We start from the raw sequence: 15498 nt of genomic DNA on the forward strand, positions 1-15498 counted from the left end.
GTCAAGAAACTGGCACTGTACTGTAATAATATCATGATTTACTCTATCAACGGGTACATTACAAAATTTGTTTGCACGGGACAGCTGCTCTTTAAGCATGGATAGGCCTCGTAGTTGAAAGAAAAAAGAAAAGTAAAAAGAATGAGAACGAAAGCCTTCCTTACATGGAAGAACGTGAGCTGAAAACCCAGATTGCGTCATCACTGGCATTACAACACATAAAACCTGAAGGCTGCCATTTTATATTATACTGCCACTCTTTTATTTAGCTGTGGTATAAATCTTGATGATTTATGAAAGGCTTTTTGAGCGAGCGTATAAAATAAAAGAGTGTCAAGCTAATTAAAAACAGTTGTGTTCGAAATTCGTCACACTTTTGAATTGGCCTACAGGGAAAATAATTTACAATATTAAAATGAGCAGGCAGGGATGGATAATTCCTTGTGTGTTGGGTCCTTCACTCACCACATCCGCCAATGAGTTTGCCGCATCATTCTTTAAACTATTGGACAAAATGTTTCTGTAGACTTCTGCGATGAAATCTCTGCAGCCATCATTTGTTACTTTCATGAAGATTAATGAGGTCATCTCAGAAGACGGCATGGGAGGGAATTTGGTAAAGCTTCAGCTTTGTCTCATCAATCCACAAAACGTTGTCCCAGAATTTTTCAGGCTCGTGTCTGCGTGAGCTCTTCCAGTTCTTATCAGTAACGAGTGCTTTGCATTTTCTTTCGTCACTACACAAATCGTTCTTCAGGTCAGTCCAAACGATTCTATTGGTTATTGCTGGAATTGAGTTTCCATCATCTCTTCACCTCATAAAACCCAAATCAGAAACATCACATTCCATATTGTTTTGCGTCTTGTTCCTCATGGCACTGGTGTCTTGCCAGTTAATCTCTTGACTCGTGTTGTGTAGCTCAGCCATGTTTTTCAGACCCCGAAGCGTCGACCTCAGTGTTCTTGGAGGCTGACTCGCAGCCCAGCTGTAATGGAGTCACATCACAGCGGCACATTTCCAAAGCTTGGCAGTAAAAAGAGCCATCAAAGCACAAAACACACACACACGCACACACACACACAAACACACGTACACGAGTTCCAGCAAGAGCTCCAGCATCTCTGATAAACCCCAACTGGCTCTTTGCCTTCCAGCTTTCACCCCTGGAAAGCAAATCCAAATGTTCTGAAGGGACAGAACATTTTGGACGAAAAATACATCTTTGTGGGATGATTCAACTGCGTCTCATTTTTCTAACCTGGCAGCAATAATCTGCCTCGCTGCACGTCAAAATCAGTAAGTAACACATCCATCAAGATCGAGGTACCAGCAACCTTACTAGATCAATTTCTGCTAAACTAAATGACAGCTACACTTTGCATTAGAACGACACTGCAAAGCACAATAATAAAGATCCAAAAATGAGCATTATCTTTTTAAAGCACTGATTGTATCGGCTCTCCGAGTACCATTTGTGTACCATTTAGATCCTATTGTGGACGTTTGTCTAATTGCAGGAAGTTTATCTGCATCTGCAGCTGACGCAATGGCAATACATCATTTTGGTTGCAATCCATAAGAAACCCGCCAACCATTGTAAATGTAAATGGTTTAATTAGCATCATGGATTCAAACGAGTCACTATGGTTCATTCTAAACAAAGCATGTGGCCAAAAACGCTGCTCTTTAACTGTTGATTCGGTTTTAAGGACTGCAAAACATGATGCTAAAGTCAGTGAACAAAATGTCGAGCTCAACAACTCTCGTCTTCATTTGCACCTTAAAAGTTCATCAGGTCATCTCTGACCAAAAACACCACCTCCCTCACATGCGAGCAAGGAAAATTCCCGCTGGTGTGCGATATTACAGTGAGGAGGCCCACTGTGTGAAAGACGAGCGCTTTGGTTTCTCATCCAGTACCCAGCAAACATTCACTCATCGAAGGATTACTGCTGATTCGTCAGAGCTGGCCCAGAAGAGCGAGTATTACATTTTTGCCACGACAAATAAAAGCTGAGACCAAAGAGTGCCTATCACATAACCGCCAGAGTGAACAAGACGGAACAGAAGGTCTCGAGATGACGACAAGCGGATGAGCTTTATACTGATGAATGTTGACAGACAAAAAAAAACGACAAAATAGTTTCTACCGCAGCCCTGTTTGAGAGGCGCAGTTCTCATGAAACAAAATGCTTCCTCAATGTTCTGTGACAAATTCTGCACGTCCGAAACTAAATGTCCTCATAGGTAATGAAGGCCTCAAAACGGAGAACATACCGGTACTATCCAATATTTACATCTGAAGGTGAAGCTTCTCATCCTTTCCAAAATTCTTCTCTGGACCGTGGCAAGTTGTCTGACATGTTCTGTCATGTGTTGACCGATCAAAGGCCTCGCCATCATTCAAACGGCGCCTTTTAAGAAACACTTGACTTTGCCCGCAGACAGCATGAAGGTTCCCACCATGTGAACGCATGCTTTACCTTCTGCCACCAGCTTTTCTTCCCAGAAGTGGCAAAAGTAGCATTTGGTGAAAGATAGTACTGAGAGAAAAATAAAGGCAAGAAAAAGACTGACCCTGGGAAAACAAAGCATGCTATTGTCAGTTCGGAACAATGAGATAGTAAAAGTTTCTTCTCTGTTGCAGCGTGTGTGTTTTTCTTTTCTAAAAGCCATCTAATTGTCCACACATTGATATTGTTTTTACAAATGTATTTCAACACTCCTTCTGTCCGCTTGCAGTCTTTTTCGAAGGCCGCGATCATGAAATTCATAAACAGGAAAAGTGCTCGCTTCTTGTCTATAAAACTTTTAAACAGAGCATGTGTCAATGTTGCTCATACTTTCCAAACTCAGAGAGGGAACTCAATTATTAAAACATGGAACATTGAACCAATAAAAGTATGTTCAGTTCAAATTAGTTTATAAAAGGAAACTTCTTCTGAATTTTGTTTATTTTTTTGACGTATGCAAGATGCTTGAAGAGCTGAGGAGTGTAGGGAACTCCCTTATGGTTGGTTAAATATGCAATTGTTGATGTTCTATAAATTCCCTGAAGCTTGAAAAGTCAGGCTCGCAGCCGAAGGTGTTATGTCCTTTGGGAATAAAATGCCCGCCCTGTCCCCTGTGCCCACACGTGACTCCGCCCTGACCCGGCTCATTTGCGAGCATGCTGCTAGCGCTGTTTTACGACGACAACTCCAGCGCTGAGCCTCCCAACACCTGTTCAATAAATCTTCCCTCTCCACTAGGCATTACATAAGCCCGCAGCGCTTTGCTGAAACCAAATACGAAGACTACGACAGAGGCCTGAAACGGGTGTCAAGGGTCAATGTATCATTGCCATGCATAGGTGGCACAACTTTGTTTTTACAGGTGTTATGCTTTTTACTCAAGGCTCAAGGCCCAGGGGCCAGATACGGCCTGCCACATCATTTTATGTGGCCCGCAAATACAATCTGTGCATTGACTTCATGTGTCAATACTAAAATTGCAAATTGTCTTCATTTTTAAAAACCACCTCTTTTAAATATTTAAAACAATTTTTACTAGTGTCTGATTTCAAAGCTCTTTATTCATCAGTTTGTTGTGTCGCCTATACTGTATATAACATATGCGTTGACAATCATAATGGCCCTCCCGACGAAAACTATTAGTACAATGCGGCCCGTGACAAAAATGAGCCCTTTCACAATGTGTTTCACTTTGACCAGAACCAAAAGTATTCCAACAATTCGAGACTTGTACAGAAATGTACTCTTCAAATGAAGAGGCGCGTCACCCCTTTGTTACCTCTCTTATTTTGCAGCGGGAAGGCTGACGAGTGAGCAAAAACAAGTCGTCGGTACATTTGCGACATAAAGCCATCAAAATCTCATCAGAATACAATGTGTTTCTTATCACTAGCAACATGGCTTGATGTTTTCTTTCTTTTGTTTTTCTTTTGTTCGATTTTGCTGAAACGCTGTGTGAATTCCAGCAAACATGATGTTAGAGAAAATCCCCGGTTGGAAAGCCAAGACTTGATGCAATCCTAGTGCATAAAGAGCGAGAGAAAGAGAGAGGATGATTTAGATGCAACTCAAGAGCAGGACCCAACATCTCCTCCTTTTCCTTTTGTTTTTTTTTGCTTCATACTATATGCTTGTAATCACACTTTTAAAATATAGTATTGGAACACCTGGTCATTATGGAAAGCCCCTCGGCCTCCGTAAAAGCTTCCATTTTCCTGGGAAGATGTTCTTTATGGTTTCGGAGTCTGCCTGTGGGAATTTCTGTCTATAACAGTGGAACAGTTGTGACGTCAACTAGCAGTTATGAATATGATCTTGATACTAATACTGCTAATCATCACGATCATAATATTCATGCAGGAGGTACAAAAAGCACAGTTAAGAGACTCAAAGACTTTTCCAAGCCGCTAAGTTCATTTTAATAAAACATACCATCTACAAAGGTCTCAGAAGATCATTTTTATTTTACAACCAACTACCGTTTTTTTCCATGTACAATGCGCACAATTTAACTAATTTATTGTCCTAAAATCTGGGGTGCCCATTATACATGGGTACATTTTTTTTTTTAATCCGGATATCATACGGATGCCGCCATTACAGATGCGCTTTCTTCTCTGCTGTTCACTTCAAACACGCTCCATACAAACACAATGCTCTCGTATCAGACGCTTGCTCGATCACCTGCTCGTTTGCTGTCACAATGTACCCTACACAAATCCGAAACATTTCTCCGCTATTGAGTTTGCTAGCGCATGCGCAGTGATACTGACCGGCAGAATAACATCCGGTTGTTCCCAAAGATGATTTTCTTTCTGAAATAATTTTACGTTTACAGCCTTAAGTACGAGTCAAAATTTGGGTACGTATTATACATGGGTACAGGCTTTTTTCCAGCAACAACATGCCATTTTTAGGGTGCGTATTATACATGGGGGCGCATTATACATGGAAAAAACGGTAACTACTTTGTCACTGATTTAGCGTTGTGGTTGCCCTCACGTCAGGATAGTCTAAAATGCACACATTTCCACTTCCTTTATGTTTGGCAAATGGCGTATAATGTGGTCGACTTGAAATGATTTATGTTGCCTTATGGAAACACTATGTACGCTGTTGGTCCGTAGCTCATTTTTCTTAATTAACTATTCCGGTCAAATATAAAAAGAACATTATTACACTGTCTCATGGTTCATGTTGGATCGCATGAATGCCAAAGAATAGTTTTGATTTTTGATAGTATTAAAACTTCATCAAAGAGTTGTCTGGGGAAAATGTTGAAACGATCATGGGAAGATCACAACGGTGCCTGGACAACACATTGACTTTATTGATGAAAAGAACTCTTGGCTTCTACAACTTTTGGTGTCTTTTCACACGTGCTCTTGTAATACTGGTCGCGTTGACTTGAATGCTCGGGTCAACATGACAGAGATTCACTTGAAAACATTCAGCAGCTGTAAACAATATTATGGGTTCATTTGTATGACAATACACTGCATTAAATTCAAAATGCAAATTTATCTTCAAATTGGAATGAATAACTGAATGCACTACAGCCCTCAACCCAGTAAACAGAATAAGTCACTGACCACAACTTATTGTTCAACATTTAAATGGAAAATATGGATGATATTGGATGCATCAGCACAAAACAAATAAATCAACAAAACAACTTTTGTCACTCAGTGACATGTGCGGGATGGGATATGGCATTAAAACCAGTTTTCAGCGTTGCCAATGATGATAATAAACATATTGCTTCCAGTGGCTCAGTAAAAATACTTCACTCTAATCTAGCATAGCATTTAGCCTGCATAGGATAATGTAAATGTTTTGTTACTCTGATGTGTGATAATGCTACTTTACGTCATGCTTGATTACTTTGACATTTTTTGTATTCATATTCTGTATGCACACTGGCTCTTATTCGTTGTGTTATCTGTTTATTTATTTTTACTCTTATTATTTATTGTTTGTGCCTTCTTGTTTTTTATATTACGTCGTTTACTTGTATGTCTATCGTGTAATATGTCTTGTCACCGTGGGATAGGGAAAACGTAATTTCGATCTCTTTGTGTGTCTCGGCATGTGAAGACGTTGACAACAAAGCAGACTTTGACTTTTTTGACTTTGATTTATCTTTTAAAACCAATTTTATAATGTCAATAAAAACTAACTTTTTTAAATGCAACATTTTCAATGCTTATTTTGGATTTTATGACATTGCATATTTGTACCTCAAGTGCACGTTGAACAATATTTAAAAAAAATACATACACAATATATCTGAGCACAAAAATGAGTTTGTCAACCTAAAACTTACGATCTGTGGATACTGACCAAGAATCTAGTGAGTCCTTCATGGCCTTAACTCAGACAGCCCTGGTATGAATCCGTCATGTCAGCGTGGACTTCCAGCTGTGGTGAAATGTGGCCGTCAGGCGGGAGTAACTTTGCACAGACTTTGCAAAAGAGATTGCTGGAAGGAGTCATCACTTGATTCCGGTATCAGAAATTCCAGCAGCAAGTCGCAGATGCAGTAAACCAGATGCCTGCAGATAGAGACGATTAGGAGATTTGAATCGTACAGATATTCGACCGTAGATGGAAAAAGCAAATCCCACCACCATCAAAACAGAAAGCAATGAAATGCTTGACGACTCACTTGTTTATGTGGTGGTCCTGTAAAGACTCCAGCATGGTTTCCAAGCTCAGTCTGTACTTGTCACTGCCTAACATGTCGGTGATGAACTCTGTAGCCACCAAAATCAACACAAACCAGACAGAGTAGGTCAAAGTCAACGCGTCAAGCATTCACTCAGTGTGTCTTCGCAAACCCGGAAGTAGCTGCAGGAGACATTCCAAGCATCGCTCCTTGGTTTCCTCTCTCTCTGCGGCACTGCGTTCCGGCTGCGGTTGGGCAGGCAAAGTGCCACCGGGCCACACGGCCTCCTGCAGAACTTGGAGGTAAATGACCCAACAGGGGGCGCTGGTCAGGTGGGCCATGCCCACGTCCATCCATCTGGGTCAAAAATCAGTGGGAGACAGGAGTCAGAATTTGCGGGAATATCGGCTTCAAACGTAGGTGTGACATCTCGATGCCGTGCGTGCAAAGTGATGCAAGCGTGCTTACCAAGTTCAAAACATAACAACAGCTTGAATTACTTAGTGACCTGCTCAGTGAGCCCTAAGCAAGTCAGTGACGTTAATGACAGCAGAACACTGGAGCCTAAACAAAGGCGGTTCCCACAGACGTTGCAGTAAAACAAGCCCAGTGGTAATCATAGACATGCCTTTGTTGAAATTTGAATTTAAAATTTGGCATTAACTTTGCATTTAAAATGAATAATGGCTTGGATTTTGTGCCATGCAGCATCTCATTTAACTCTCCTTACTGTAGAAAAGGCCCAATTGACGATCATCTGTGAGGAAAAAATGATGTAGACATGCTCATGGAAATATATATTGTCAACATTAGTGGTGATACCTTTACAGTTCATTGATGGAGTCAAAATATAATGCTTAGCTATGGGAGTACGTAATCAAAGAAAGATTATATTCGTAATAAAATGACAAACAAATCTAAATAACAATGGAAGCTTTCAGTCCAACCTCTCAATAAAAGTCCCAAAGATAAGTCTGATGGCCTTCTGGATGTTCTCGGTGCACAGCCAACTCCACTGTTCCTTCATCAACAAACATAAGATGTTCAGCGCAACATCCGCCACAGCTGTGTCTGAAAATAAAATAATAATAATAATTAAAAAAAATAAAAAAATAATAAAACTCAGTGCAAGATGTAGCGACACTTTTTTTATTTTCTTTTAACACAAGCAAATGCAAGATGTGGGATATTGCTGCTCTCAAGTGGCATTACACTGTACTGCCCAAGACAACAGTGGAGACAATAAGAATGGAGTGCTGGAAAAGAAACATTTCATAAAAACAAGTGCAGTTGACTTGTGGGTGGGAGGAAGCACCTCATACCTGCACTCTGACTTTTCCCTAAAGTCTTCTTGTCTGTGCCCGAAGACTCCCTGCGATTGGCTTGCTCTCTGCTTTGCGGCTGGCATAAAAGTCTTTCCTGCTCCAGGACAAAACTTTCCAATCTGGATAAGGACATGCCGTTAAGCACCTTGAACAAATCAGAGAAATGAGAACAAATGTGTTTGCAAATAAAAACGCATTTAATGAACGACATGAGAACTTACGGGGCTGCCTTCGCTAAAGCAGTACGTCACTTTAGGATGTAAGTCGGGTATATTGAGGGACGGAGACACTTTGCTTGGGAACATGAGTCGCCTGATACAGGGAACAAAAAAGCAAACATTTGTAACCCCCCAAAAATGATTCACAAGAGATATACATAAGTAGACCTTTCTTTTTATGGAGCCAACTCTCACCTGTACCTCCTGCTGTCCAGTGTTCTCCCATCAGAGTCTCCCTCAAGGTCCTCTGTTGGACTTATGGCTTCAGGGTACGGAAAGGCTGTCTTCAAAGTGTCCAAGGCGTTTTCCATCATCTGTAGCAGCAATTACGAGAGACAAAATGTTGGATCCCATTTCAAAAATAAACTAAGATGCATGACGCAGTTGATTTGTACACCACAAGACTGCGGTCCAGAGTACACAAATTCCTTGTCACCTTATCAATTCTTGACTTGGAAAAAGGCTTTTTTCCAAAATATGTGCAACCCCCTGAGTTTAGAGACAGGAATTCCTGCATGTCCTCGGTCCTTGCGGTCTCTGGTATGCTGTTCAGTTGCTACAAAACAAAACTCAATTTAATGAAGAGATGACTGAAGGATCCGAGCCAATATAACCCAGTTTAGCTAATTTACCCAATTTGGGCTAGAGTGTACCTTAAGGAACGTATCCAGTTGACCTTTACGGGCTTCCACCTTCTCGCCATCCGTGTTCCCAAAGGGGAGGTCGGGAAACATTTTCTTTGGACCTTTAACATCTGTAACACCAGACAGTTGTTAAAAGTGGTTTCGGAATGGTGGCAAGATATTCAAAACAAGAGAAATAAATCAAGTTATATTTTGCTCAATTCTCACTCTTAACAAACTTCTTCACTTCCGGGTTCTCCTCTAAACGCGTCTGCAGGTTGAGGAACTCGCTGTATCTGCGGTTGACCGAGTGACAGGTCGCTAGTTGCAAAAGGTCACTGTTTTCCGGGCATGTTGCTGTCTCAAACTGCCAAAGATGAAATGACAAAAAGTTGTGCTGGAGAAATAGAAATCAATCGTCACAAACCGTCTGACCGGATTTTTACCGTGATAGTGTAGAGAGTATAAGGATGTGTTCCAGTGCCACGCTGCTCCCTCGCACTGACTGTTCCCGCAATTTGCACATTTTGGATGCCCGGCGATGGTTTGTTTGGAGCCTCGAAGTTGAAGGGGCTAAGGCAAAGCCTGCTTGAAGGACCGGTGGGGGTTCTTTCTTGAGCAACACCTGCAGGCCAGGGCAAATCCACAGGCACCGCCACCTTCGGCCCGAGATTCTTCAACGGGGCCAAGCAGCCAAAATCATCGGCGTCATCCTTTAAATTGATCGAGTTGCAGAAGTTGGGGGAAGGACCGCAATCGCACAAGCGTCTGGTTGTGTCTTCTTCCGTGTCGGACTGCATCAGGGAATCCAGTGAGAGCATCTTGGAGCCTGCGAGCGGTGAGTAGTGGCCAGGTGCATGGGAGCAGCAGTTGATCTTGCAAGGCGCGAGCAGGCCGGCGTGGCAATTCTCAGCTTTCCCGGAAGAAGTCTCGAGGCTCAGCATACTGCACTGAGAGGAGTCCTCCTCACTCACAGGGCTGAACAGCTCAGAGTTTCTCTCGCTTACTCGATCCGAAGACGACAGGCAGGTCATCCACGAATCATTGAGGGCGCACCGGTACAGGGCGCCATCTTGCGGTTTTTGTGACCTGGTGAAAACATCCACAATGGTTTGGTTGAGCCAGTCGGGATCGGAAAGCCTACTTATGAGTGGCAGAAGTACGTTGCAGGTGATGAGTTCGGTAACCATGTACCCTCCCGTTCTGGTTTCCATCTGAGGGTATGGGACAAGCACGTGCAAGACTAGGTTCACCAGAGCTCTGGCGTAGCCCAGCTCAGTGGTCGCATTGCTCACAGCTGGATGAGGGCTGTCTACTTCCTGGTAGAGCTGCCAAAGGCTAATCTTGGCATTCCGCGTCTCCAGCTGCACGCGTCTGGCTGTCATGTAGTTCTGCAGGTGGCGGCCATAAAGCTCTAAAAGTCGTTGGACTAGTAGTTTTCTGTCGACCCGCCTGGCACGTTCCTTCAACTCCATCACCGACTCCAGCATGGAATTACGCACTGCACGCTCAAATTCGCCTTCCACTTCTGGCAGTAGGGTGCGATACCAAGAAGATACAAAATCCCGCACCGCCTTGTGGACGGCGCTGTGGATCTCCTGATTGAGCCTCCACTCTTGTTCAGCTGAACACTGAGGCGGTGTTGCACCGCCGAGGGGCAAGAAATGCTCAAGGTGGAGAAGGTTGTTGGCATCCAGAATGGCACGTGACCCAAGCCAGCCTCCCAAAACAACTAGCAGACTGGTGAAGACGCAGAGGAGCCAAACGTTGACCAGGAGATGGAAGAGGATCAACCAGGCGAGCAGAGCGCCAAGGGCCAACAGTCGTCTCCGTCGGCCCAGAACCTCTGACAAGGACCACTTATTCATACTCGGAAATGAAGGCATTCTATCCAGCAGATGAGATCTAGCCTGCCGAGGAAATATACATTTTATGAGTTATTACAAAACATCAACTGCAGGATTCATGAATGACTTTCTGTACAGGTCAGTAGAGTAACACAGTGATGCTTAAAACATCTTACACTACATTACATTTTACTGCAATGTTACATTTTACTTTAATGTTTACATTACATTACGTTTACCTTAGCGTTTGTGCCATATGTTTACCCCTTTTCTGATTTCAGTTTTTTTTTTCTTTGCATATTGATCACCCTTAAATATTTCAAAACACCAAATCAATTTTGATATTGCACAAAGACAAATGCTGACTCAATAAGTTGGAACTCTGGGTTATCCACCAAGTCTTAACATGAAGCATTTGGGTAGCATGATTCCATTATCTTGTGCAAATTTATCCAATATTTTAGTGCTAGGGTGATTTGTTTTTAAATGGAATGGAATCTGCAATGCCAACTTCAAATCTAGTAATTATTTGTAAAAATGAATAGTTCATTTGCTCACAGCATTAACAAATGATATACAGCAAAACCACGATCACTCCCCAAATCTAAATGCAAAGAAAAGCACTGCAGTCTTCTCTCTATATGTTTCCTTCTAACAAAACAGTGAGCAGGTTTCAATCTATTATGACTGGGAAACCTTTTAAAAAAAATAGAAACAAAATAAAACGGCACCTGAATGGTTAGAGCTTCATGGCTGGACCTCAGGCAAGCCTCCTTGTGCTTTAATCCTCCAACTAAGATTAGGAGGATCAGCATGCAACTTGGTTTAGGTGTCCACTTTATCTGCCAGAGTGAAATTCTTGTCGTATTCATTCTAAAAAGAAACAAAAACAGCGTGACAAATGATTTTCAGGACTGTGGAACAAACAATTATACAAAATATTATTTACCCCACCTCCATTTTTTGAGTATGAATTTGAATTAAATTGGGGTTTTCCCTTATTCTTTAAAAAATACCTTCCATACTATTTAATTTTTTGTGGACAGACAAATATGACCGATCTAGTGAAGTCCGCGAAGTTCCATAATAGGATGATTGGGAGCCTATCCGTTGACCTCTATCGTGCACTTAAGTCAACAGTGCGCTCTAGTGAACACAATTTAAACTGCAATCCACGAACATGTTGGTACATGAGGAGAGCAGAGCAAGTGTTGTACTATTCAACAACCCAAACATTTAAAGCAAAAGCATTCCTTTCTCCATATTCTTTTCCAAGTTAATTTGTTAAGTGAATACATTTCTATTGTGAACACGCAGTATACAAAAACAATGACTTGAACAATTTCTAAAACAAAATTTTCCACAGTGAATAACCTGGTGCCTGCCCAAAAATTATAGAAATAATTATTATTTTATTTTTATAATTATTTTATTTAAATGCTACCTCTTTCCCATTTACCGAGATACATTTGAAGTGGTGTCCTGATCACACAGGGGATGCAAAAAAGTCTACACCCGTTAAAATGTTCAGTTGTTTTACAGAATTCACAGTTTAGTACTACCGTAATTTTCGGACTATAAATCGCGGTTTCTTTTCATAGTTTGGGTGGGGGGGCGACTTATACGTCAGGAGCGACTTACATATGTTTTTTTCCACAAATTTCTACTTGATCATTAACACATCACTTACAAGTAGAGTTGACCACTTCACATGTTATTTTTAGTATAGTTGATCACTTCACATGCTTTGATATCTTTATCGTGAACATATTCAAAACATGAAAAATAGAGAGAAAAAAATCAAATAAAGTAATTAACACTTTAAAGCGACATATCATCTGGACATGTCCTCTGTCACCAGGATGACATAAAGGATGAGAAATTTGATGGATGGATTTAATGATTTGGAGTGACACAAATGGTTTGGTAATATTGTTGTTTATGTGATAGTTAATTAAAATATAGTTTATATATCGTTGTATGGGCCTGTGGAATAATTTGAACGGCGGCGCGGCACACGGCATTGTTGACAAAGGACGATCGATAAAAGACGAGAAATTTGATAGATGGAGTTCATGATTTGGAGTGACACAAATGGTTTGATAATATTGTTGTTTATGTGATAGTTATTTAAAATATAGTATATATGTCGTTGTATGGGCCTGTGGAATACCGTATTTTCCGCCCTATAAGGCGCACCTAAAAACCTTCATTTTTACCAAAAGTCGACAGTGCGCCTTATAGTCCGGTGCGCCTTATATATGGATCAATTGATGAATTTGTTGATCCATACTGGTTGTACACAGTGCTCTGCCAAAATGTTTTAGTACGACTAGTAAATTACAAGGTCGCATTGCTTCCCAACATTACGGTAACTGTAGTCAGGGGGCGTCACCGAATAGCTGTTGTACCCGCGAGGCTATTTCATTTCAAAATAGGCTGCTCCGTTAATGTTTCGAGTAAATCTACGGATCGATATGGAAGGGAAACAGGTAAGTAGTACCAATGCGTTACATCAAACTTTAGTCAGTTCCGATCATTTTATAGGAGATCGTTTGAGAAACGCGATTGTTTACACTTTGCTGAGGCTCATGGGAGATTGCGAGCTGAGGCTCATGGGTTTTTGCGGATGGCTAATGCTATAACGATAGCTGCTATAGGCGAGAGGCTATTTCATGTCAAAATAGGCTGCTCTGTTAATGTTTCGAGTAAATCTACGGATCGATATGGAAGGGAAACATAGGTAAGTAGTACCAATGCGTTAGATCGAACTTTAGTCAGTTCCAATCATTTTATAGGAGATCGTTTGAGAAACGCGATTGTTTACAGAGGGCTCGTTGGTTATTGGCTAGTGGGTGCATACCGCAACCCTAGTCAACCTCAGTTTGTTGCAGTATAGCTTCTATTTTATGCGCCTTATAGTCCGGTGCGCCTTATATATGGACAAAGTTTTAAAATGGGCCGTTCATTGAAGGTGCGCCTTATAACCCGGTGCGCCTAATAGGGCGCAAAATACGGTAATTTAAACTGCGTTGTTGACAAAGGACGATCGACGGATTTAATGAATTGGAGTGACACAGATGGTTTTATAAACGTGTTATTTATGTAATAGTTTTTTTTAAATAACTGAATGTTACGTCAAGTCCATTATCAGCTCCTCGTTTGTGTTTGTCACGTTAGCATACCGTATCGTTTAGCCTGTTGTTGCTCGTTCATGTCTGTTCTTGGTGTTGGATTTTGTCGAATAAATTGCCCCCCAAAATGCGACTTATACTCCGGAGCGACTTATATACCGTTTTTTTCCGTGTATAATGCGCCCCCATGTATAATACGCACCCTAAAAATGGCATGTTGATGCTGGAAAAAGGCCTGTACCCATGTATAATACGCACCCATTTTTTTTTTTTTTTTTTTTTTAAGTCCCAATGATCGTCACACACGCAGGGAGGCAATGGGCCCCATTTTTATAGTCTTTGGTATGGTCTTAACTAGGCTGGATGTATTTTTTTTTGTTGGCGTTGATTTCTCCGACTGCCCATAAAGGCACCACCGCGACCAGTGCGGACATGTGAAAAAGGCGTGCGGCTCTGTATGGGAGACCAAAACTTGCCCCTCGTCGTGACTCGGAGCCGCAACAAATGTTTTGGATTTGTGTAGGGTACATTGTGACAGCAAACGAGCAGGTGATCGAGCAAGCGTCTGACACGAGAGCATTGTGTTCGTATGGAGCGTGTTTGAAGTGAACAGCAGAGAAGAAAGGAACAAGGCAAAGTGTTGTGAAATAAAATATTACCTGTAATACGCATTTTGTTATTTGCTGATTGAAACTGCTAATTAAACTGTGAATTGAAACTAATAGGGAGAGAACTGAAGTCTTGCTCTTTATATAGCTGACGTGTCTTGCGCATCCGTTCTGCGCATCTGTAATGGCGGCTTCCGTATGATATCCGGTTTGCGATGGAGATTAAAAAACAAACAATATTTGACAATAACACACCATCAAGGATTGCACCATCACATCAAACCATGTGTCGTCAATTATGAATTTTACTGACTAAGTGTGTTGGGCAGGATGGCTGAATGCGATGCGCGATTGACAACAAACAAGAAGAAAGGTGATTTTATTTCGAGGGAGATTTGTCATGTCTCGTCCCCAGTTTTGCTATGTGTCTAGGTTGCCATAGTTTCTGTCCGCGTCGCCCCTCCCTTCCTGTGTCACCTCAATCAATGTAACGTGTTTTGTATTTAAGTCCTGTCTGCCCCTCGCTCACCGTCGGATCATTGCATGTGTTACTGTCATGATGTCTGTTTGGTTTCTGTTCCTGTCTTTGGTAATGTCACCCTGTCTTTTTGTTTCACGTCTTTGTCAGTCAGTCCTGTTGTTGGTTTTGTTGTACCATGATTTTCTTAAAAAAATAAATTAAAAAAAATAAAAAATTAAAAAAAATAAAAATAAAAAATTGAACCCATGTATAATGCGCACCCCAGATTTCAGGACAATAAATTAGTTAAATTTTGCGCATTATACACGGAAAAAAACGCTATGTTTTTTTTTTTCACATTTTTGGGCATTTTATGGCTGGTGCGATTTATACTCCGGAGCGATTTATAGTCCGAAAATTACGGTACTAGACTAATCCAAACCTAATTGAAAGCACTCCAGCTACATTAGTTTAATGATTTGTTTCTTAAAATCAAACAAAATCACTATCAGAGAATACATTTTTCAAGTAATCTTCCCAAACCAAGAATTAAGAGGACACCATGTGACTAAACAAATGCAATAGCAGCCAAAGAGTAAGT

General features: G+C 41.3%; 1 protein-coding gene across 20 annotated transcripts in view; it reads right to left on the bottom strand.

Annotated features, from left to right (window-relative positions):
- Positions 1–15498, bottom strand: part of snx19a (sorting nexin 19a) — an 81685-nt gene that overhangs the window by 27611 nt on the left and 38576 nt on the right. For 14 of the 20 annotated variants that reach the window (XM_061298468.1, XM_061298467.1, XM_061298470.1 and 11 more), the window contains 12 exons: positions 11427–11568; positions 9295–10758; positions 9077–9215; positions 8879–8979; positions 8662–8781; positions 8421–8539; positions 8229–8319; positions 8005–8152; positions 7630–7753; positions 6855–7039; positions 6683–6770; positions 4116–6569 (listed from right to left, as the gene is read on the bottom strand). In XM_061298468.1, the coding sequence (XP_061154452.1) occupies positions 6455–6569; positions 6683–6770; positions 6855–7039; positions 7630–7753; positions 8005–8152; positions 8229–8319; positions 8421–8539; positions 8662–8781; positions 8879–8979; positions 9077–9215; positions 9295–10758; positions 11427–11568 (2836 nt within the window). In that variant the 3' untranslated portion in view covers positions 4116–6454. Of the gene's footprint in view, positions 1–3544; positions 4035–4115; positions 6570–6682; positions 6771–6854; positions 7040–7412; positions 7440–7629; positions 7754–8004; positions 8153–8228; positions 8320–8420; positions 8540–8661; positions 8782–8878; positions 8980–9076; positions 9216–9294; positions 10759–11426; positions 11569–15498 lie in introns of those variants that run through there. The other 6 variants (XR_009718080.1, XR_009718078.1, XR_009718079.1 and 3 more) reach the window with 6 other exon arrangements.

The sequence above is a fragment of the Syngnathus typhle genome, linkage group LG15 (assembly GCF_033458585.1).
Source record: "Syngnathus typhle isolate RoL2023-S1 ecotype Sweden linkage group LG15, RoL_Styp_1.0, whole genome shotgun sequence".
Classification (NCBI taxonomy): Eukaryota; Metazoa; Chordata; class Actinopteri; order Syngnathiformes; family Syngnathidae; genus Syngnathus; species Syngnathus typhle.